This window comes from Artibeus jamaicensis, unplaced genomic scaffold (assembly GCF_021234435.1).
Source record: "Artibeus jamaicensis isolate MK-2021 breed Jamaican fruit bat unplaced genomic scaffold, CSHL_Jam_final contig_2259, whole genome shotgun sequence".
NCBI lineage: Eukaryota > Metazoa > Chordata > Mammalia > Chiroptera > Phyllostomidae > Artibeus > Artibeus jamaicensis.
In genome coordinates, this window is record NW_026521468.1 from 5,994,238 (window position 1) to 6,017,662 (window position 23,425).

General features: G+C 55.5%; 1 protein-coding gene across 2 annotated transcripts in view; it reads right to left on the reverse strand.

Moving 5' to 3' along the window:
- UBE2O (ubiquitin conjugating enzyme E2 O) overlaps positions 1-20,208 on the reverse strand; it is a 42,975-nt gene extending 22,767 nt beyond the window's left edge. Inside the window, exon 1 of one of the 2 annotated variants that reach the window (XM_053660031.1) lies at positions 19,692-20,208. In XM_053660031.1, the coding sequence (XP_053516006.1) occupies positions 19,692-20,102 (411 nt within the window). In that variant the 5' untranslated portion in view covers positions 20,103-20,208. The remainder of the gene's footprint in view (positions 1-19,691) is intronic. The other variant, XM_037157812.2, reaches the window with a different exon arrangement.
- Positions 20,209-23,425: the final 3,217 nt, after the last annotated feature.

A 23,425-nucleotide genomic window follows, 5' to 3' on the forward strand; every position in this document is an offset into this window, starting at 1 on the left:
GTGGAGTGGGAGCAAGGAGCTGCCCTTCCCGTGGGCCTTGTTCTTCTCCACCTCAGGGTGGGCCACCCGCTGAGCCACCCCACAGGCAGGCAGGCAAGGAGACGCCACCTCGGAGGGGCGGGCAGGTGCCACCCTCCGCCCCAGAATGGCCATGTCGGAACAGTGCTGGGTCCCCGCCTTCCTCGATTCCAAAACTCCACCCTGACGAGCGGCTGGGGCAGGGGCTGCCAAGGTTTCATTTTCCCAAGAAAACAGGGGCTTGAAACGGCCCCAGGACACCGAGGAGGAGGCGACACAAGACCCTGAGACCGGTAACAACCAGGGTCTCGCGTCATTGGTGATGACTCTGACAGCCCCCCTAACAGGCCCCCCCACCCCCTTGATGTCACAGCCACAGAGCCCGACAGGCCGACACCACAGGGTCAGGGGTCAGCAGACCTGGCCTGCCGGGGGGCCAGCGCTCCCCAGTGCCCACCCTGAGAGTGATGACGCCTTCCTTCCCTCAGCACCCGTCATGAGAATTAGGTCAGGACGGGATCAGGTATCCGCCTCCTGAGCAGAGATTTCCGGCAAAATTAAACACTCTGTGGCAGCCGTCTCTGGGCTGAGCTCGTGTTGACTGATGGGGCAGGAGAGTGGGAGGACCCTCCTCCCGTCCATGAAGGGGGCTGCGCCCGCAGGGTCCCCCCGTCCTCCATGGATGAGAGTAAGTCCACCAAGACTTGATCTGCTTGGGGAGGAAAGGTGGCCGATCTCTCAGAGGAGAAGGGCCAGGAGCCTGTTCCTCAGTGGTTTCTTACTGGGTTCATTGGCACAGGAACACAGGCAAAGCTCATCAATCATTGTCAGGCAGAAATGATCAAAGAATAGACAACATTCAAAGAGCTCTGAGGGCTTATTCTGAGTCAGAGTCAGAGAACTAAAAGGCCATAAAACTTTGAGAAACAAACTCATTTCCTGCTCAGACCCTTATCAGAAAACTGAGAACATTCTTTGCAAAGCAGGTTTCACAGGATTTTACATATTCTTCCTTAGGCCTGAAGGCCCCAGGGAACCGCCCACTCCTGCCCAGGGCTGCACCGCCCTCTGTCATTGTTTCAGGCTTAAGTCAGGTGGGGGAAGTAAGGCAGCCAAGAGATTAGGAGACTTCTTGTGGACAGAATGAGGACTCAGGCCATGTCAAAGCCAAGGGGCAAGGGTCCATCACCCCCTTTTTCTATGGCCCCTCAAGTCCTTCCCTGAGGGCCCCGTCCTGACCGTGCCTGTCTTAGGTCATCCTTCCCTTGAGGGATCTTATTGGTCACCGGCTAACCAGTGATCCGCCCAGGGCCAGGCGGGGTGAAGTAAAGGGGGCAGAGGTAGCCCCCTGCCAGGGAGATAAGCTTTGTCTCCTTAGGGGCTTAGGATCCCAAGGTCTCTCACTCAGCCTCAGCCGTGGGGGGGTTTCAGCTCCTGAAACCAGGCAGGGGTCCCCAACACCTGTGGAAACAGAGGCGATGAGGAAATCCCTACGGATGCCCTCTGGTCCTCTGGCAGGAGCCGGGACACTGGGACACACCCCAGCCACCACGGTGCCCCACTGCTGCACCCAGCTGCAGGAAAACACTGCAAACGAAGTCACAGCTGCCATCAGTGAGCGGCTGACACTACAGTGTCTGCTCCCCCTCCTGGGAAAGAAACACCAGCATCACCCTCACCCAAGCCACCAGAGCATGGGACACGGCGGGCGCAGCTACACGGTGTCCCTCCAAGAGCGGTAGTGACAAGCGCCACCAGGGCGCATTAACGCGTGACAGTGGAGGTACTCAGGTGTGACACCCCTGACTGGGAAGGGCTGGCCACTCTCTGGGCTGCGCTACACCCCTGATGAAGGAAACGTCTCAGCTTTCCTTTCTCTCCTCTCCAGCCTGGCTCTGTGTCCCTTAACCCACGGGCCCCAGGAGTGAGCCGCCTGCGCCCCGCCCTGAAGGCCCAAGGAACCTGCAGGCGGCTCAGGCGGCGTCTGGAGAACCCGCCCCACCTGCAGCAGGCTGCACCCAGACCTTCTCAAGGACCACGGCCTGATGACGTGCTCCAGGGGCTGTGCGACGACCTCCCTTCCGGGGCCAGTCAGGCCACTGGAGGGGGCAGGGCGGCCCGCAGCGACGGTCAGGGGTCTCGGCACCAGGACACGGGCGGCACTCGGAAAGCGATCGGAGTGTTCCTTGCCTTGCCCTCCCACCCTCCCCCGCCTCCTCGACACCCCTCCGATTATTTCGGGGTTTGCCTCCCTCATCAGCAGGCTGAGCCGTCCTGAAGCAGGTGATGCACAGAAGCTGTAAACGAACACAGGACACAGTGGGACTGAGGGCATCTGACCTTCACCTGGCTGTTCCCAGGCCTGAGGCCCCAGTCCTGTCTCTGGTCTATCACGCGCTGGGTAGGGACACAGTCTGCCCTGTAGAAAATCTGGTTTGGTTTTGTTTTTAAGATTTTATTTATTTTTAGAGAGAGGGGATGGGAGAGAAACATCGACTGGGTGCCCGAAACATCGATCAAGAACGCCCCCAACTGCGGACCTGGCACACAACCCAGGTCTGTGCCTGACTGGGCATTGAACTGGTGACCTTTTGGTTTGCAGAACAATGCCCAATCCGCTGAGCTACACCAGCGGGGGAAAGGTCTGGGCTTGGACTTTATTATACGCTGCTCACTTGATCAACTGCTGACCATCCATCCATCCAGTCACTGCACAAACTAAATACCTGCGAGGATGGCGGACGCTGTGCCGAATGCTGAGGAAACATCAGCAAACGGGCTGAGCCTGTGCAGAGCCAAGGGAAGGGTGGGGAGGACGGACAGGCAGCTACGTGCTGATGTGTGCGCAACGATCACGGCTCCGCAGCTGCCCCAGACGACTGCGCCCGAGTCTCTGCTCAGGCGCGCCCTCCTCAGAAAGGCCTTCTCCGAACACCCACCCACCCAGAATTACCTGGCCTCATTCTCCGCCACCCCCCTTCTATTTTTTTCCATAGGTCTCACCACCCCATGTCCACGATGTCTGTCTGTGTGTGAAGCCCACCAGGGCAGGTGACCGCCGTGAGGATGCTGAATGAGCCTTCCTGCCCGTAACTGTAAGTTAAAGGAGGGGCGGCCGGGCAGAGGGGAGAAACCGGGTTGGGCACACCCTCCAGGGCGGGCTTCCCGAAGGCAGGTCTGCACAGCACCACACACCCACAGGAAGCAGGTCCTCCGCTGTCCAGCAGGGGAGCCCTCGGAGCCCGAGCGAGGCCGAATGGGGTGCGCTGGAGCACAGACAGGGCCCCGAAGGCTGAGGATGGAGGCGCGAACTCCCACGTCGATGTTTTCTGTGTCTGTTACAGGTTGGGAGGATATTGTGGGTCTATGCCGGCTTCAATAAAATGGACTGAAATGAACTTCACTGGTTCTGTTTTACGTTTTTTTAACGTAGCCATTAAAAAAAAAAACCCTTAAATTACATGTGGCTCATACTGTATTTCTATGGAACAGTGTTGGTTTAAACCCGTAAATTTAAAAAACACAATAAATCGAAGAGCACCAAAAGGTTTAATAACACGAAGTGACAGTCCCTGTCTCACTATCTGAAAAGAGCCCCCTGGAGGCAGCCGCTCCTAACCTCTCGGTGGTCCGAACATTTCACCCACGGCGTGTAAACACCTCGCTCTCGCCTGGAACCCCCGACCAGTGCACATGCTGCTGCTACCGCCCTGCGGTCTGTCGCCCGCTCGCACGGCCCCCCGACCTGGAGCCCACCCTTCGACACTCCGTCGCCGAGCCTGGAGCCACAGAAAGGCCTTGTGGTGGAGCGAGCACAGCTCACATCCGAGCCCCCGGCGCTATGACTGCACGCGCCCTGTGCACGTAGCGAGAGCCCTGTCCAGCGCCTGTCCCTAACTTTTCCTGACGCGGTACAAGGACCCCTCACGCATCTCCTGGCCTTTGTCCCATTCTCGAGGCTCTCCCCCAGCAGAAACCCCCACCCAACGTGCAGTCCCCCGTGCGGCCTGCTGTGCGCAAGCTTGGTTCCGGGGCCCAGAAAACTCCTTTGTCCCAGTGAAGTTCACCTCCCACCAGCGTCTGGGTCAAGGGCCCGCAGAAGGCGGTTTTCATAGTCCCCGCACGCCTGGAAAGAATCCCTTCTCAGGCAGCTGGGCCGGACACGGAATCCCCTCCAGGGCTCTGGGCAGCCTCCGTGGGGTGGTCGCTGCTGATACTGACCGACACCCTATGGACTAGTTCAAGTTCCTTCAGAGCTTTCTGCCGTCCACATGTTCTCTGTTCTCTTTTTCCTAGAACAGAGACCTCGGTTCTGTGATCCACACACTTCCCCTCTACTGGTCTGAAAGCTCCCAATCCTCCTGCTACTGTCTTAGTGGTTCCTGCAAACTTTTAATACGTCTGCCTGACTTGACGTCTGAAGCAGACCAAGACCCATCCTCCCCATTCCCAACAACTCAGCCCTCTCGGAATGCGCTCATTCAACCACCCCGTCTCTCACGCCCACACTTTGGCCAGTGCTGATTCGGAGCCCCCAGGCGATCTGACGCCTTCTGCGGCGCTCCTTCCCTCCCTCTCCTTTCTCCTGGGTTTGGCGGCCTTCTCGAAGTACGTTTCTGCAACTTCCTGTGAATCTGTAATTATTTTGATCACTTTATAGATTTTATAATCTCTCCTATTATCTGAAGTCTTTAAATGCTGGAAATCCTGTTTGTTGTGACAGCTGGCTGGCTCTTGCTTACAATTTCTGCATGTCTAGCAGTTTCCTAGCAAGAGCCCATCATCTGGGGCGATCTCAGGAATCCCGGTGAAAGGGCTGTTCTGCAAGCCTGGCTGCCCTCACTGCGGGGAGTCTGGTGCCCGCCGGGGAGTCCTGGCCCGTGTGGGGACTAGGGCACCGACCTGGATGCGGGTGTGACAGGAGACCCCCCGCACTTCGGCCAGTGGGGCCCTGAACCTTCCCTTGCCCCTCTCTGGCCCCACAGAGGACACGTGCCCGCATCCCTTTGGTCAGGAAAGAGCCCTTTGAGGGGACTTGTATTTCAATTGTATACTGTATGGCTCTACGATTGTGGGTCCAATAAACGCCCCCCCAAGGCTGTCACATCAGCAGGCCCAGTCCGCCCTGGCTTTGAACCCCTTGGGTTCTGCTCCTCGCTGTCCCTTTCCTCTCCTACGGGCACAGCCCTGCAAAGCCATGTCGCAGGTCACTCAGCATCTCAGAGCGGTCGCCGCAGCAGCGGTCCGCACGCGCTCAGTCTCTCCCATGTGGGACTGGAAACCACCCCAGGCCTCCGGCTTCCCGCGAGGCGGCAAAGCCCCACACCTTCGCCCCGGCCCTCCGTGCGACTGGTTCCCCTCTGGCAGTGTTATCCCCAGTGTTCTGGAACATGCAACGCACCAGCCAGGGCTTCTCCGGTCACCATCCTGGAACCCTGTGACCACCAGTTCTGGAAACATTCCGGATTTCTGGGACCCACTTCTCCTTCATCCCCCCTTTCTCTTTTTCGAGACTGCCTAGACTTCAGATGTTTTTATCCTCTTTCCTCGGGGTCTTTGTTGTCAACTCCCCCCCCCCCCACAGTATTATATTACTTTCCGAGAATTCTTTCTTGTTCTCGTTTTCAGAGCATCCTGTTTCATTTCACGGACGAAACATCAGCTCTCATTTCTCTGAGGACATCCGCTCTGTGTTTGCAGGGTGTCTTCCGCTGTATCGGCTCTGGTGCGCCTCCCCCTTCGCTCGTGCAGGGAGTCTCCTGAGTGTGTCCGGGATCCCTGGCTCTCCGTGCCCGCCCAGAACCGAGCCAGTGCGCCTCCTCTGCGGTGAAGCAGCAGCTCTGCCCCCGACCGCCGTGGCGGACACGGGAAAGGACCGACAGAGCAGGGCGGCGCGGAGCACACACTGCGCGCCAAGGCTGGTCCCCAGGTTCTGACGCCCCTGGTGCTGGGCAGAGCCACTAGGGAGATGGGGGAGCGCAAGAGGGGCAACTGTTTTCGAAACTTCCTGGGAATCCGTAATTATTTCAAAACAAAAGGAGGCAATAAAAAGACAGAAACTCTGCGAACACACGCAAGGCTTCGGACTGTGAGGACCGCGCTGGCCAGGGTAGAACCTGGCGTCTGCCTTGAGGCAGGGCCGTGTCGGACACCGTTCATTCCTCACACATCTCGGCCGCAGGGAGCAGGCGGGGCGCCGGCTGGCGTCCAGATACTCAGACGTTCAGGAACACGACTTTCAGTTCAGTGCCGCGCGCCCTTTGCCTCGCCCGTGGCCCTTTCGCCTGGAGTCTCCGCGTTGACTTCTCTGAACACAGGGGCGGAGGGGAGGTGTATTCTCTGGCCCGCAAAAATGACGAGGTGCCATGGGGAGTCTAAGTTCTCCCCACACAGGCTCTCACAAGCCCCCGTCTTTAGGCCCGAGACCGCTCTCGCCCAGACTGGCAGCTGGTGCCTCCACCCACGAGGCGGTCCATCCCCACGGCTCTCCTCCGGGTTCCCCCGCAGCACCAGCTCTGCTCTGCTCTGTCTCCGCCCGTTTGGCATCTTCCAAAACTTGAAATCCTTTCTCTATTATTGTTTTCTCTCCCATTCTTTGTCCTCATGGCCTCATGATTTAAACTACGCATTTTGCTGTCACTTCAGCAGGGGTTCTGGAGAAAGTGGAGGAAAATGGTGGATGCAAATCTACCATCTGCCAGAAGTACGCCAACCAGCGATCCCCGACCCTAATTTTGCAAAGTGCGTACACACAACTGCGGGGCGTATATGAAGGTGGGGAGGCAACAGGAAGTTAAAAAAACCCCAAATCACAAATTCAAAAGTGAGAAATCCATCGCTTCACCATTCGCCTGCTTCAGCCAGAGACTGTTCCCCCCAGGGCTCAGGGCACCGCTGCTCTCGGGGCTGCACCCGTGGGAGGGGAAGGGACACACGGCTCCCTCGGAAACTCCCCGTCATCTGAGGGGCCACCCGTCTGCTTCTACAAATGACTTCAAATGTCAAACAAACTTTAAATCCCTGCCCTGGCGGGGTAGCTCAGGTGGCGGTAGTACCACCGGGATGGGCCACGGTTGCGGTTCGATCCCCGCCGGGGCACATACAGGAACTGACCAGTGAACGCATCGAGAGGCGGAACAGCTCACTGCTGTCGCTCCGCCCGCCTCCCTTCTTCCCTCTCTTCCAAATCAATAATTTCTAAAAAACAGAGTCTGAATTCCACAAATCGCTGCGACTGGACCGTGACAGCCGGGACCGACCCAGGACGAAGCTGGGCTGCGCGAATCTGTGAGTGCGCTAACAACCATTTCGACCGGGTTCTTTAAAAGGGAGAATTTTATGGTATGTGAGTTGTACCTCGATAAAGCTGTTTTACTGTTTTTAAAGGCAAGTCAGGACTGCCTGGCCTAGGGTCTCGAGCAGGAAGTTTTCTTAGCTGTATCCCCTGAATCAGAGTGCAAATCCTCCAAATCCTGTGTTACAGATCTTACTTTTTGAGTCGAATACCAGAACCTCTCTCAAGCACGACCGAGCCACCAGAAAACTAAAATCGGCGCCACCACCCTCTGCTTCCACCCCCCGAACTTCGACGGTGCCCTCCCGCGGGCTTCTCCTTCCTTAAGTCTCCGCGTCTTTGACCGTCTGTGGCTTCCTTCAACCTTGGACGCTTAGCCTCTCAGGCCTTAGTTCTCTGGCTACAACAAAAGGGGTCAAACGAATCCCGCCTCCCAGCCCCCCAACAGGCGCAGACACCCCGAAACCCGTGCACAGCCGACAGCGCTCCTCTTGGGGCCCAGCGAAGAGCCCACCCGCAGTGCGCCCCCCAACAGCTGGCAGGTGCCTCGCAGCCGACGCCCCCGGCACAGAGGAGGAAAACTTGAGGTGCGAGGGTCTGCAGGAGAGGCAGGGAGGCTGGAGACCCCACAGTTGCAGGCCACGCGCTCCTCCCTGGGGGGGGGGGTCACTGCAAAGGACACGGGCACAGCCCCACTCTGAGCCGTGTCACCTGAGAAGTGTCTCAATGGAGCCACACGAAAGAGACGGGGACTCTGGGCCGTGACCTGGGTCATGCCACACCCTGGGGAAAGGAATCGGAGCCCACTTCTGCAGCCACAAATGGCACGGGAGCCATGGAGGGGGCTTCCTGAGCTTCGCCTCTGCTTCCACAAGGGCTGCGGGCTGGTCCGGGCCTAAGTCCGACACCCTGTAAGCGATTCCCACCAGGGCACACCGCCAAGGCTGGGGCTGGAAGGCACTTAGGATGTTTCTGGGAGTGCTTTTTACAAATACTGCCCCCCCATACACACTGGTCTTTTAACTCGAAGGGCTTCCTGAGCCCCGGCCCCGGCCCCAGGGCGGGGGGTGGGGGGAACGGCCTCCACGCTTGATCCTCCCAAACAGACGGCTCAGCAGCAGGTGCCAAGGAGCAACAGACGCTGACCTGCAGGGTCCCCACCAGCCGAGTGGGTCTCTCCCTGAAGCAGCGTCAAACCGAAATCAATTCGACCGTCTGGCACAAAGGCCAACCCTTCGGAGGAGAAAGAAGGGAGGTGACATGCCAGGGACAGCACGGAGGGACGAAACAGTTGTGCAGCGACAGCGCTCTTGAGGAGAAGGGTGAGGTCTGAGCAGGGCTGCCCACACGCGTGTGCACACGCACACGCTAGAATGTGCACACTATGCATGGGGGAGAGAAGAAGATGCACTGGCTGCAGCAGCCGTCTCTGGGAGGGGACATGGTAGGAAGGACACAAACACTTCACTACGCACTCTCTTAAATCTCTCCATGCTGCGTCGTCTGCATATGGTCTCTCTTTACACGGACGCGGACACGGAGATCAAGAAGAGGTTGAAGGTCAGCCTTATGGGCAGACAAGCTAGTCGGCAGCATCTCCCCCAACACTGGGGGTCACACCGTGCAGGCTCCCAGAGACGACAGGAAACCACAGCGGAGCTCACTGTCTTCCGGTCAGCACTAAGCTAACTACTGGCCGGTGCCATGCAGAGCGCTGGTCAAGGCGATCCCAACCCGCTCTCAATGACTGCACAGCAGTCGGCCCGCATGTCCGGTCGTGGACGTGGAGCCGTGGCAGGGTGGTATGCCGACTCCACGCCCCGTGCCCGAGCCACCTCCTGCCTCCCTACTCACTCGATGCCCCCAGGCCAGCCCTCTGCTGGGGGAGCGCGTGCCATGCCCGAAGCTGAAGGCACGGCGAAAGCAGAAAGCAGCCCGGGCAGCACACCCGAGCTGCCAACAAGCTGGAGCCTCCCGCTGAAGCTGCACACGAGTCTCTCCCCGGCACTGGGGACGCAGGCCTCCTGAGGGTGGTGTGAGTGGGGGCCACTGTGGGGGAGGGGGCCTGGTAAAATAAATCAAGTCTTAAAAATGGATTCTTAATCCTCGACCCAAACTATTCCACTTAGAATCTATCCTAAGAAACTTAAAGACAGAGACAAAAATATTAAAAGTATCAAGTATATTATTTACATCACTTAAAACTGGAAACAATGTAACCGGTGGGCCTGCTGCAGGGCAGCACGCTGCAACAACCTAGCCTGTGCTCCGCCTGTGCTCCGCCGTGCTCTGGGCACTGACACCCGGCTGCCCCTCGCCCGCTGGGTGGCCCTGGGTGAGGAGGCACAGACCTCCCTGGGGTTTTAGTCTCTCCCTCTCTAAAAGGGGGGCGCCGGCCACTGTAGGGAAGGAGAAAGGGGACAGAAGTAAAGCGTGTTCCCCGAGGACCCACCGATACTGGCTGGATAAAAGACAGCCATTCCTACAGACCGTTCCCGTCATGGACCAGCCGCCTCATACTCTCAACAACGATCCCAGCTGCATCCTGGAAAGGCACGAGACCCCACGCAGCACCTCGGCAATGCCCGGGCAGGAACACTGGCCGCTGGCCAGGGTGGGGAGAGGCCTGTCCAGCATGAACTCCAGGACCCGAGACTGCTGCCTGGGGGTTGGGGCCGCTTAACCAGTTTCCCTCCCCCTCCCCCTCCCGTGGCCCACATCTGACAACTTCTGGCAGTTGTGTACTTACAATTTAGAGAGGAACAGATAAAAAACTGAACCTATCGACATCAACAGGGTTTTAGAAGGACCTACACATCAGTCTGGTTCAAAGGGCAGCCCAGCCAGGAGAACCAGCGCCCTCCTGGGCCCACCCCTGCCCGGCAGCCTCCGAAGAACCAACAGGAACGAGAGCCCCAGGTGAACCCACACACGGCAGCCCGTCAGGCAGGCTGGTCCAGGTTTTATTTCGCCAGCCACACCCCCTCCACACACAGGGTCGGTCATACCCATTTTAGTAGCTGGTGCCCGACTTCTTCGAAGCCACGGGCCTGGCAGCAACCACGAGTCCGGGCTGCGCCCTCCAGACTCTCCCCGGGTGCCGCGGCGGGCGGAGCACAAAGCCCGAGCGGGGCTCCAGGTTCACGGGCATCGAGCTGGCGTTCCTTTTCCAACAGAGGCACCTCGTACCGAAACGCTCACCCCTCCCCCGTGTGTGTGTGTGTGTGTGTGTGTGTGTGGCCACGTGAGGACCACCACTCCCGAAACTCCCACATGTACCTGCCTGGGGCTTCTGGCTGCTCCTCCCAGCAGCCCATCTTCCTGCTGGAACAACGGAGGCTCGGAGGGGGTGTGCTCCCACCCCAGTTTGAAGCTACAACAAGTGCTAGAACTCTGGCAGCTTCTGAATGTTAAACTCGTGCTTTTCCCAGATCACTCAGAGCCACTGTGCCAACACCTCACAGGCAAGCTAGGTGGTGACAACTGGGGAGACTTTTCACTGGCTTCCCAAGACCTGGCCTCTCAGTTCTCATACCAGCCGCGCCCCCGGGGAGCTGTGGCCAGGGGCGCGTCTCGGTTTCTGCTGGGTTTCACCACTAGCGACACCTGCATTTGGACCACAGGGGGCGCTGTGCTTGCCCGAGGCCTGGGGTGCTTTGCCAGGGAAGTGGCTAAAACAGCAAATTATAATATGGGGTATTTTGACTAGTCGGCTTTTCTGAGTATTAGGATGCCCGCAGGGCCCGCTCCTGGAGCGATTATTCATGGTGCTCTCAAAAGAGCCGCTTGGGCAGTAAATGACATGGTCAACCCACTGGGTCCCTACGGGGGGAATGGCAGCTGGTAAGGGGCCCACACAGCTCCAGCAGAGACCGCGAGGCCCCGGGGAAAGGCTAAGGACGCGTCGGGGGCCAGCAGGAGGGTCGGGTCCCTCACTCCAGCGCTCCCGCGACTACGCGCGCGGGGAGCAGAAGCTTTTACAAGAACTCTGTCTCCAAGAAGCTTCCATCCAGCCAGAGTCCAAGAGCGTTGTCTCTGCACCGTGGGGTGTCGGAGGCGGGGAACCAGACCAGCGTCAACAGAAGAGGCGGGAGGTAAAGCGTGAAAGGCAGGTGAGGGGCCCTGAATGCCAAGCCACGCGCCCAGCGGCCAGGTGGGTCCTGACAGGACCAGGCAGCCCTGCGGGAGGCCAGCCCACGGTGAGTGACCAGAGAGCGACCCAGCGTCACCGGAAGGAAACAGGTGTCAGAGACGTCTCGAAGACAGACCTGATGCCAGATTAGAGGCCTGGCACCAAAGGCACAGGCAGCGAAGGAAAGAGAGACAACGTGGACTTCGCGAAGATTTAAAACACGTGTGTGGAAGGCACTGCCAACAGAACACAAAGGCAGCCCACGGAGTGAGGGGAAGTATTTGTGAGTCGGACATGTGATTAAAGGTCAATGTCTCCTAAAATTCAATAACCAAAAACCAAACAACTCAATTCAAAAATGGGCAAAGCACTTATACAGATATTTCCCCCAAAACATGTAAGTGACCACCACGCACAGGAAAAGGTGTCCGATCTCGCTAATCACTGGGGAGAGAAATGCAAGTCAAAACTGCGTGAGATAAGCCCAGGCTGGTGTGGCCCAGCGGACTGAGCGCTGGCCTGTGAACCAGAGGCTCGCCAGTGTGATGCCCAGTCAGGGCACATGCCTGGGTTGTGGGCCAGGTTCCCCAGTGTGGGGTATGCGAGAGGCAACCACACATTGATGTTTCTCTCCCTCTCTTTCTTCCTCCCTTCTGTCTAAAAGTAAGTTAATAAAATCTTTAAAAAAAAAAAACCTGTGTGAGATATCACCTCACACCTATCTCCTCAGACTGGAAAAAGCGGTGGATGCAGTGACCAGGAGCTCACCAGTGCCTGGTGCCCGTCTCACGTCCAGTGGCAGGAGGGGCCAGATGGCACGCGCAGGCCATGAGCAAATGAAGGCAGGCACCCCCTCCGACCAGCAGGTGGCTGGGCACCCCTCCCCCAGCAAGCACGCTGAGGGTGGGAGCCTGAGGGTGGGAGCGAGGCTCTTTCTTCCTCAGCCTGAGGATGACATCACCAACCTCCAGGGCCCTCAGACTCCCTTCGGCAATTAAACAGCAGACACACACAGGGCTGCTTTCAGCATGGAGATGTCAGGCCCTGCGGTTCCCAGAAACCGCACGAGAGACACGTGTGTGTCCGTGTTCCTTCCCATCCACACTTGAGGGGCCGTCCCGTGCATGTGCCCGCCTGGTGGCCTCACAGGCTCTCATTGCAGCAGCAGCTCCCACAAAAAGGATTGAAATTAAAACAAGGAGGAAAAACCTCATCAGAGCTGCTGTGCGTGAAAGACCAGCTCTCACTTGCAAGATGCAAATGAAGAGGCGCTTCTTCAAGACTGCAGGAATTTCTTCAGCTAGCTGGGGATTTTCATTTTATTGCTGAATAGGACTGACTGCACTCACACTCCCCGCTTTTTATTATCTTCACCTGAGGGCTTTTTTCACTGCATTTACAGAGGGAGGAAGGGGGAGGGAGGAAGGGGAGGGGCACTGATTTGTTGTTTCGCTTATTTATGGATTGACTGGTTGCTCCTTATGTTCCCTGACCAGGAACTGAACTCACAACCTTGAAGCCTTGGGATGATGCTCTGAGTTACACAGCCAGGGCCTCTTCAGACTGTTGTTAAGAAAGATTTTATTTACTTTTACAGGGAGGGGAAGAGAGAAAGAAAGAGAGGGAGAGAAACATCAATGTGCAAGAGATTCGGGTGCCTCTCACACACCCCTAACTGGGCACCTGGCCTGAAAACCAAGCAGGTGCTGACTGGGAATCAAACCGGTGACCTCCTGGTGCGCAGGCCGGCACTCAGTCCACTGAGCCACACGCACCAGGGCTGCCCCTGCCTGATTAGCACTGCCCAGCAACTTAGATTTAAAAATTTTAACTGTCATAGTTAGAATGAATCTTCACCAGATATAGCCAGGCTGTTCGTTTAAACCTAAAGTGACCTGGTAAGGGTCTTATTCCTTTGACTGAGCTGCAGAAAAGTAAATGTTTCGGTTTCTCAAAATATGCAAACAAACCAAAAAGCCCTCAATCAAATATTCAACAAGATTTAACCCAGCCCTGGCTGGTGTAGCTCAGTGGATTGAGCGCAGGCCTGTGAACCAAAGGATCGTGGTTCAATTCCCAGTCAGGGCACATGCCTGGGTTGCAGGCCAGTTCCCGGCGGGGGATGCAGGAGACACAACCACACATTGATGTTTCTCTCTCCTTCTCTTTCCCTCTAAAAATAAATAAATAAAATCTTTTAAAAATTTGAAAAAAAGATTTAACCCATAAAGGACATTCATTCCAGTACTTATGCCTAACTGAATACTTCCAAACAATGCATCGTTTGCCTCCATGTTTAAAGCACAAGTTTCTGCGCTTTACAAGGCTGCTTCAGAACACAGGATACCCGTGGGTGAAACTGACCGAAGAGCCACCGGACAGAGTCAGCCTGGGTCGGAGGACAAGAAATTCCCAGCCGCACAGCACAGCTGAAGAGCGAAACAAGGGCAAATAACCCTGGAGAAGATAAATCTAGAGGGTTTTCCATGAACGATTCGATTTTACTGAACTACAAAACACTTCAGTCAGCACTCCTCCCCCCTCCATCTGTAACTGCACAGAGGTCAGGTGGTCCCTGGCAGAGCCCCCTGAGGCTGGCGGAGTCGTCCTGCACTGCACACTTCCCCACACTCGCTGGCTGCAAGATCTGCAAAGGCGGAAGCGTCAGCATTAGAGCCACGACCTTCCCAGGGCCTGGCAGGTGGAGCCTCCAGGTGCCGCAGTTAGGACAGCGAAGCCCCAGTAAGTGTAAGTGACAGCATCTAGAGGAAGAAAAGGCACTGTATCCATGCATGGCCCCGACTGCCACTCCCCCACTTTGGGAATTCATTTAAATTAGCACCTTCCCGCCCTGACCCAGAAACAGGCTAACCTCTGGGCAGAGACACTCCGAAGCCTCCTTCAATCAGAGCAGAATCGCAGACCATGTTCTCTGGGTGAAAACCACAGGACAGCTCATTCCAAAGAGAACCCACTCATCACAGAAACCGCCCTAAACCCAGCGCTGAGGGACCGGACACAGGGGCCCAGTGCGCTGTGACGGCAACTCCCCTTACGCCCTCTAAGCACAGCCCCAGAGAGGCTGCACTGGATTCCACCAGGCCTGTGGGCACAACAGTAAAAAAGACAGACAACGCCGCTCTCGACAGAAGAGGAAAGTGAAAAACAGAAAAGGAGGCACAACGGCAAAGCAGGAGGGGAGGGCGTGAAAAGACCTTTCCGAGCACACCCACAGCCAAGTTCAGGGCGGCTGAAGGGAGCAGGACTCAGCCTCTCTCCAAGGAGCCCTTTGGAACCTGTCTCATGACTCAGCATTCCCAGCAGGAGGGCGACAACCTCGGCCGGAGAGTGGACAGGCGGTCTCTGGAGGCGGGAGGTCAAGGTGGACTTCCTAACACTGGCCACCAGAGTTGGAATGAATCAGGACCCACAGGGGGTGCATTCATTCAACATCTAGGGGCCTTACAGATTCCCCAGAAACCACATGCATTTCTGGACAGGTATTTTGAAAGTCGTGGGGGGCCAGGGACGAACACTGCAGAGCAGAAAGCAGCAAACCAGGGGCGCGGACACCCTCCCACAGCGCCGCTCAGCCCGCCACGGGCACACCAGTCAACCACCCCAACACCCTGCCCTTCCGCTCTCCTCACCTGTGCTGACTCCTACCCCACTCAGCCCTTCGAGTGTTACAAACAGGATGACTCCTGCCAACCACAGGGCCTGTGACTCATATCTGATCAAGGTGTTCAGACACATGATGACCCTTGAACCCTGAACTTAAAACACCCTCAGGTGAGGGACTCCACGCACGAGCTGTGTGACACCGCACAAGTTACTGAACCCCTCTGTTCCTCAGCTCCCCTCTGAATCACGGGGATAATGACAGTGCCTGATGCAGAGCGTCGCTGTGGGTGCCACTGAGTAACACCACACATAAAGCACTGCGCGTGCCCAGCCTGGAGGGACCCTGTACAGTGTCTGTCGTGCTGTTAAGTAGAAAAACAACACCGTACCATCCTCATAATTCACAACAGCATTCCTGGTCTTTCAGGAATTTCAAAAGGTGTCTTCCAGATCCTGAAAATATGCATATCTATTCACTCCATGCCCTTCCTGGAGATTGGTGGGCTTTAGCTGGTGTTGCTTTAAATGTGCGTTACTGAATTTCTTATAAAGTAACAGAGGAGTGAAGTTCATGAGTATTTATAGAAGAGGCTTAATGAAGAACTCAAGTCTGTAATCTGCCAGATCACAAGCAACAAAATTCTAACACCACTGAAACAAACCCTCCACACGCCTTTTGCTTCCCAAGATGCCTCTTTGGTGTAGCATCAACCTGTGATATGCAGAGGTGACCCCCACACTGGGGGGGGGGGGGCGCAGGGGCGCTCTGTCTGCCGGCGATGGCGTCTGCTAATAGCCACCCCAGGTACCACCACCTACACTTCTGGTCATTCCACCTGGGCGGGCTCACTTCAGGGGCCAGAAACACAGACCTATTTCACTGTAGAGAAAACGAGGTAGTGAGTAGTCCAAGGTCATTCAGGGTAGGTGACAGCCAGGAAGAGCACCCAAGGGTTTTGACTTCCAATCACAGGACACAGACACATGCCTCTCATCTGATGAAAGTGCCCTTGAGTCCGGCAGCAAGCCAGACAGAGGCACCGTGAAGGCAGCGGGTCCCAGGAGCTGAACAGGAGGAACCGAAGGACAAAGAATAAAATCACAGAAGAGCTGTGAGAGTCTGTATGCGCTGTGATCCTATCTGAACAAACACAATTAGATGCACTTAGTCCTGCATCTTGGGTAGCCTTATATAACTTCTTCCTATTAGTTCACTGAGAACAACTGCTTTTAATGGACCCAGCACCTGGGCAGGTGAGGCAAGCAAACTTCACATGCTGTGATGCTACACCTAAATAGTCTTCCTCCCGGAAATCTGGACTGAATAGGAGCCAAAAATAAACCAAAAAGACAATTCCCGAGGGACGTGTCATCAGAGATGCTACACACACGCGCGCCTCACAAAAAGCAGGGTGATTATGGACGCAGCTTTAATTTAGAGACATTAAATCTCAAACCAGCTGAGACTCTAAGTGTGTGGCAACTTAAAGCAACAGACGGCACCCAAAGGCGGGGAACACTGGGGCGAGAACAGGAAGCCCCAAACCTGGGCAGACACAGGGCGGCCTGGCTCTTCCCCACGGGGCGGGGCTGTCTGGCCCAACCACAACAGGTGCAGGCCCAAAAGACCGCCGAGGCCAGCCAGTGCCCCAGAGGCCAAGAGGCTGTGCGCAACTGGCTTTATTCAAAAATGTTACTCAAGAGATGACCACAGAGGGGGAAGGAGCAGGTCTCCGCAAAGGAGACAGTGTGGCCGAACGGGAACAGTTTCCAGTGCCCGAGTCAGCCACCATGCTGACCTCGAGGGGTTGGGACAGTGAGGGGAGGAAGGGCACCAGTCTTGGGCTTCTTTCGAGCCCTAAAGGGGCTCTACCTTGGCTGTGGGGAGTCCCAAGAACTGGACCGCAACTTCCGCAGTTTTAAGGGAAATCTACCTATTTTATTTCTGTTGATCCAATTTCTGGAAGTGACCAGGAGGGGTAGGGCTCATTGGTCAGCCTCTTCCCCTCTCTTTCTGAAATCTGTTCATCAAAAAGTTTAAAAAAATTAAGAGGCTAATATTAAGCCTTTACTCATTGCCCACCAAATTAACATAAAACTACAAAAATACAGTCTACTACTCCACACTAAAAGGACAACATTTTTAAAATTCCAATAGATGGCCCTGACCGGTGTGGCTCAGCTGGGCGTGGTTCTGCAGAACAAAAGGTTATCTATAGGTTTGATTCCTGTTCAGGGCACATTCCTAGGCTGTAGGATCAATTCCCAGTCCTGGCGACTGATCCATGTTTCCCTCTCTTCTTCCCTTCCTCTGTCTCTAAAAAGTAAGTAAATAAAATGTAAAAACTTCAAAAAGAAATGATTCCCAAGACCGTCACCACGTTACTCTGCCAACCACTGGGTTCCCAAACCTCATAACCAGATCAGTGCCGGCGGCAACACGAGAACCTGAACGCTCTGTCCCGGTCTCTCGGCCCTACCTATACAGCACACTGCCACCTCAATGGGTTCATGAGAAGTGGGAGGTGAGAAGGACAACCTCCTTAGACCACAGTGCTGCAAGTGAGGGTCCACCTTACCACCCTAGTGGGCGGCCAGGGCTGTCGGCGCCGGTGGTGTCCCGTAACAGAGAGCTCCCCATCAGGTACACATGTCCTCCCCACACAAACCCACTCTCAAGCCTTAAAAGAGGGTCCTGCTGTCCACTGATGGGCGCTGCAGGCCACCGTTTCCTAGAATCCCTATGCTCCTCAGCTAAGCCCAGAGGCTGCAGACACTGCAATGGCAGAAGGAAAGAAGCCGCCGCCACTGCAGTCACAGAAGATTCCAACCAATTCACAGCAAGTCACATGAGGGCAGCTTCAAGATACAGCCAAGGTGGTGCCCGTAAGTTATTTTTCCTTTAGTTCCAAAACTGGCATTTTAGATCAAACTTCATATAACTACATGTGGGGGTGGGGTGGAGGGGCCAGAACTGTAAACAAAGTTAACCACTAGAGTCAAGATGAACAGGAGCAACTGATAAACACGGCAGCTCAGGGTAGTCAGCTGGGCCTGTTTCCCTGAGCCCTGGAGCAGGAGGCCCTTTGGAGACGAATGAGTTGCATTCCTGAAGTCACAAACCTCTAGAGACGACGGTTAGGGAAATACATTAAAAAAAAAAAAAAAACCATGGAGAGATACCAGCGCCCGCTTGCTGGTATGACCATGCACAAATAGTGCATAGAGCAAAACTCTCCCCGACAAAACAGTACTGGTGGTCATTTTTAACAAGTACTCTGCTGCAAAAGTAGCATTTTCCAAGGACTTTTACATACGAACTTAAAGTTTCCTCTTCTAGTCTGAGAAGCTATCACCTTTTGGGGGGAAGCAGGGTCCTGTGTGCGGATTTGTGTCAGTGGATGTGTGTGCGCTGGTGGAGCAGGAAAAAAGACCCTGCTGGTGTCAGAAGTTGCTTCTGCCACTAGGAAGTGGATCGCAGAGTCTTTCCGGGCATGGGGCCTTTTTCTCCGCCGGAGCCCTCATCACACACCCCCTCTGCAGTGTGGCGTGAAGCCCTGTTCCTGATGCCATCGTCTTCCAGTGCGTGAGAACCCAGACTGACTTCTGAAGTGCCCCCCACCCACAGTGCCCAGCGGCTGAAACCCAGACCTGACTCTTGCTTAAAATGCTGCCTTGGACAGGAGGACACAAAAAAGGGGTGGTAGATACAGGACTGTGTGCGCGTGCGAATCACTGATAGGAATTGACACTCAGAAAAACAAGACACCAAACGCCACCAAATCAACCTCGGCTCATGGTTTCAGGTTTCTGATGATAAAACCCCTGGTTTGGTGAAGCTGCAATATTCACCAGCCTAACCGGAATACCATATGGGAGTCTGATGTCTGTTCCACAGCCTCAGGTCAAAAACAGCCTTCAGGTTTCCATCCACGGTTCAATAGCATTTTTTCCCCCAAGAAGTCCAACTGCAGTTAGGAGTCATCAATCCCAGGCACAGCTGTCACGTCCCCGTCCCCTTCCCCCAGTACTATTAATATCACAGCTCTGATTCTTAGTGATTTTACTCACAAAGTTCCCCACAACAGTCACAATGAAACAAGGTAAAACAAAAAGGGGTTAGGTTTCTTCACCCATAATAATGCATGCTGCAACCTAGTGAACTTATTGGGTGTTTATGTGGTCCCGGATTTCCACTTGTATTTGTATCTCCGTTTTGGAATGCCTACCACCCCTCTTCGCACCTGCCCGACATGGCCTTCCCTTCTGGATGCACAACGCAGTATGGAGCTCCTGGGGGTGAGCAAAACGCCGCCGCCCTGGTGTCATGCCCGGCGTGCCTCAGAGCCCGAGAAGTCCTCCATGGTAGTGGGTCCGAGTATACATAACCTTGAGGCCCACACCACACCCTCCTTCGGCTTCGAAGTCCCTTCGTGTGTGTGGGGGGGGGGGGCTAGGGCTGGTGCAATGACTTTGCACGGGAGCGGACCTGCGCTGAGGCTCGTCCTCCCACCTCGGCCCACTGCAGCGGCACCGTTCCGGACAGCGCCGCGCACCCTTCCCCTCCCGGTCCAGGGTACCGGCACGCAACTGCCCTCCGCACCCCCTCCCGGCCCGCCGCACCTTGGTCTCTTTCACGTGCTGCTTGACGCCCTCCGGGTACCACTGCACGCGCACGTAGCCGCGGCGCAGCGGGCTGGCTCGGCCCTCCTCGTGGCCCGCGCCCCCAGCCTCGGAGCAGCCGGAGCTCCCGCGGCCCTCCTCTTCGCCCTCCGAGTCCGAGTCCTCGCCATGGATGAGGCGCACCAGCCCGAAGTGCACCGAGCCGCGGTAACGGCCCGACACCAGGTCATGAGAGAACAGCAGACGCTGTGAGCCGGCTTCGGGGCCGGAGTCCGAGGACGGACCGGAGGCCGAGTCCGGGGCGGGAGCCGGGGCTGAGACCGGGGCTGCGTCCGAGGCTGCGTCCGAGGCCGCGGCTGGGGCCTGGGCGGGAGCCGAAGCCACAGGCGCGAGCGCTGCGGAATCCGCCATAACTGCTCTGCGCGTCTCGAGCTGCGGCGGCGGCGTCTGCGGCGGCGTCGGCGATAGCTGCGGCGGCAGCAGCGGCAGCAGCAGCGGCAGCGGCGGCCGAGAAGCGAGGAGGCGGGGCCAGCGGGCGCCGGGGGCGGGGATACGGCGCGCTGACGTGGCCTACGTGCCCCCGTCGTCAGGGCACCGAGATGCGGTTGCTAGGAGTTACCGTCTCGTCGCTAGGGGACGCTGGCGATGCTGCGGGGAGCGAGGGGGTAGGATGGACTCCAAGAGGGAGGGGCGGGGGCCACAGGAGATAAAAGTAGAGGAAGCGGCCGGGGGTGCGGACCGAGGTGGAGGAAGTGGAGTGGGCACAGAAGAAGAGGGGAGTGGCGGAGGTGGGGCCGAGCATGGTCCTAAGGCTGTCAACAACAGTCCATGAGCTTCTTTGGTGTCTCCAGCCTAGTCTGAGGGATTCAGCGAGAGCAAGACAATCCCTGTCTTCTAGGTGTTTATAATCTAGTTGGAGAGAAAAAACATGTGCACGTTAAATAGCTAAAAAGCGACTCCATGTCAGCTTGTAAGCAAGGCATTAATAGGTATTTATAGAGTGAATCTAAAGTATATTGTGGCAGGAGGGTGATACAAGTAGACTAAATGGTAATGGAAAAAATAAACACTAAATTTAAAATGGCCCTGGCCAGTGTGGCTCAGTGGATTGAGCTCTGGCCTGCAAACCAAAAGGTCACTGGTCAATTCCCAGTCAGGGCACATGCCTGGATTTCAGGCCAGGTACCCAGTTGGGGGTGTGTGAGAGGCAACCGATCAATGTCTCTCTTGCACATTGATGAGTCTCTCCCTCCCTGCCCCTCTCTCTAAAAATAAATAAATAAAACTTCTAAAATAAATAAATAAATATGCCCTGGCTGATGTGGCTCAGTGCCTGGGAGTGCCAGACTGCAGACCAAGGGGTTGCTGGTTCGACCTCCAGTCAGGGCACATGCCTGGGTGGCTGGCTGGGTCCCTGGTTGCAGGTATTTGAGAGGCAGCCCGTTGATACTTCTCTCCCACTTTTTCCCTCCTTTCCCCTCTCTCTAAAGATAAATAAAGAAAATCTTTTAAAAATAAATTTTAAAAAAGTATATTGTATTCGGGAATTTCATGCAAAGCTAAGAAGTGATGTTTCCTGAGGGTTTGGTCAGATGCTGCTGAAGGAGTGCCAGAGATCAGAAAGCACCCACATGGATTAGGGACCCCTGTGGTTTGCCTCTAACTCCGTCTAGATGAGTTCAAAGCTCTAGGAGGCTTGTTATACATGGAAAGAGGTGAAACAGCCAGATAGTTGATGGTGGGTGTCAGAGGGTCTAATTTTTGGCACTGCCACTTACTAATCTTATAAAGGTGGGCAAGCTGATAAACTTTTTTTCACCTTAATTTTCTCATCTGTAAAATAGGAGTGATAACAGCAGTACCTGTCTTGTTGGGCAATTGGAAGAATTAAATGAAATAGAACAGTGCCTGGCATAGAGTTCCCTCGATAAAGCTTGACTATTATTTTAACATTTCAACCCTCCCACTCCCACCTGCACTAAAATTCTAGATTGGCAGAGCTGTTATAGTTATGGTCTGCCTCATATTGCCATTTCAAAATATGGGAAGTAATTATACTAGCTCAGTGCCTAAGGTCAAAAGGTAGTGACTGGCAGATGCAAATTGGACCCCAAGTTTCCTGACTCCAGGCTTTTCTGATTCCTGTGTCCTTTGGAGAATGGGGGTATGCAAGTAGGGTGAAGGGGCAGGGCAGCGCAGGCCCGAAATCATTGATGTCAAAAGTCCGAGTTTTGCATTCTACATCAGCTTATGTCTCTGTTGCTTATAAAAAGAGAATGTCCTTTCCTCCCTAATCGCTGAGTAAAATTGGCACTCCCGAAAGATGTTCCATGTTTATTCTGCAGCTTCTTGTAATAATGGCTAATAATAGCTACCATTTATTGAGCGGCAACTTAATGCCAGGTACTACACTGAATGCTTCGCATAGATTGTCCGCCTGTGAGGGTGGAAGTATGAGTCCCCTTTGGTGCAGCATCAAGCCGCACTGTGCTGTCCCCCCACACACACCAGGACCCTGCTAGGTTGTAGGTAAGAGTCCTTGACTTCAAATACCGATCTCTCCCTTACTAAACCCTATTTGAGAATGTGGGTCAGGTCGTAGTTACGGGTGTAACCCTGGTGCCTAGCACAGCGCCTGGCACAATGCCATATGATGGGTATCGAAGGCCTGAGATTTCTGTTCCTCCCCTTGGTTAGCTCCCCTGCAAACACACACCCCGTCTGTACACCCAGGGAGCTGTTGTGCTGTGTCTCAGCCCTTTCTGTTGCCCCCATTCTGAGCTGCATGTGAGCCCTTTTGGGGAGAAAGGCTCAGTATATTCCTCCCCTCCTCATGGTGTCCTTCAGTGACCTCAGTCAAGACCTGAGATGCTCTGGACATAGTTTCAGGCTCCATTCCTTCCCAGACTCCGAGCCCCCAGCCACAGTCCCCGCACACTTAGGCTGGCGAGTGGGAGCGAGCCTGGGTGGGAGGGGGCTGTAGATGCTTCTCAGGAGAATTTCACTTATTTACAAATGTGCCTGCCAGAAACTGAGCCAGCCTGGCCACTCCCCTTGCTAAAGGAACTGGTGCGGTTCAGGAGGCAGTAGAGCTGGCAGCAAAGTGAAATGATCTAGGGGAAGCAGACCTTGCCTCGTCCCTATCTTAACTGGCCGCTGGGCCACCTCTCCAGACCCACAAAGTGCGCAAGGGCCCCGCACTGCCCCCTGGGGGAGCCTCAGCCAGCTCGCCTCTCCGAGCCACCTCGTGCAAGCCCACCCACCCTGGAGCAGATGTTTGGAGGCCCTAGGGTACCTTGAGTGCTGGGGGCTTCAGCTGGAAAGGAGGATGGGAGGGGAGCTACCCTGCAGAGCCTCCCATACCTTTAGTGTCTGGCTGGAGGAGCGCCTCTGCCTGAGTCTGCAGCTGTGGGTTGCTCAAGAATCAGGGGCCTTCTTAGCTATGAAGTCTTCCAAGTGCCCCGTTTCCCAACTATCCCCCTGCTTACCTGGTAATAGCTGTGTGACTGCATGTCTTACCCTCTATTACAACCATTACATCACTACTGTGTCTCCCGTGGGACTGTGAACCTTGAGCACAGGGACCATGTCTTCATTTTTGTATCCCAGCAGCTGGCATAGGTCTGACCCGTAGTATAGGTCTGACCCGTAGCAGGTGGTGTTCAATCAATCAGTCGATTTCTGTTGAATGATTGAACAAAAGAAGCCAACGTCAAGTCTCCATCTTTCCTCAA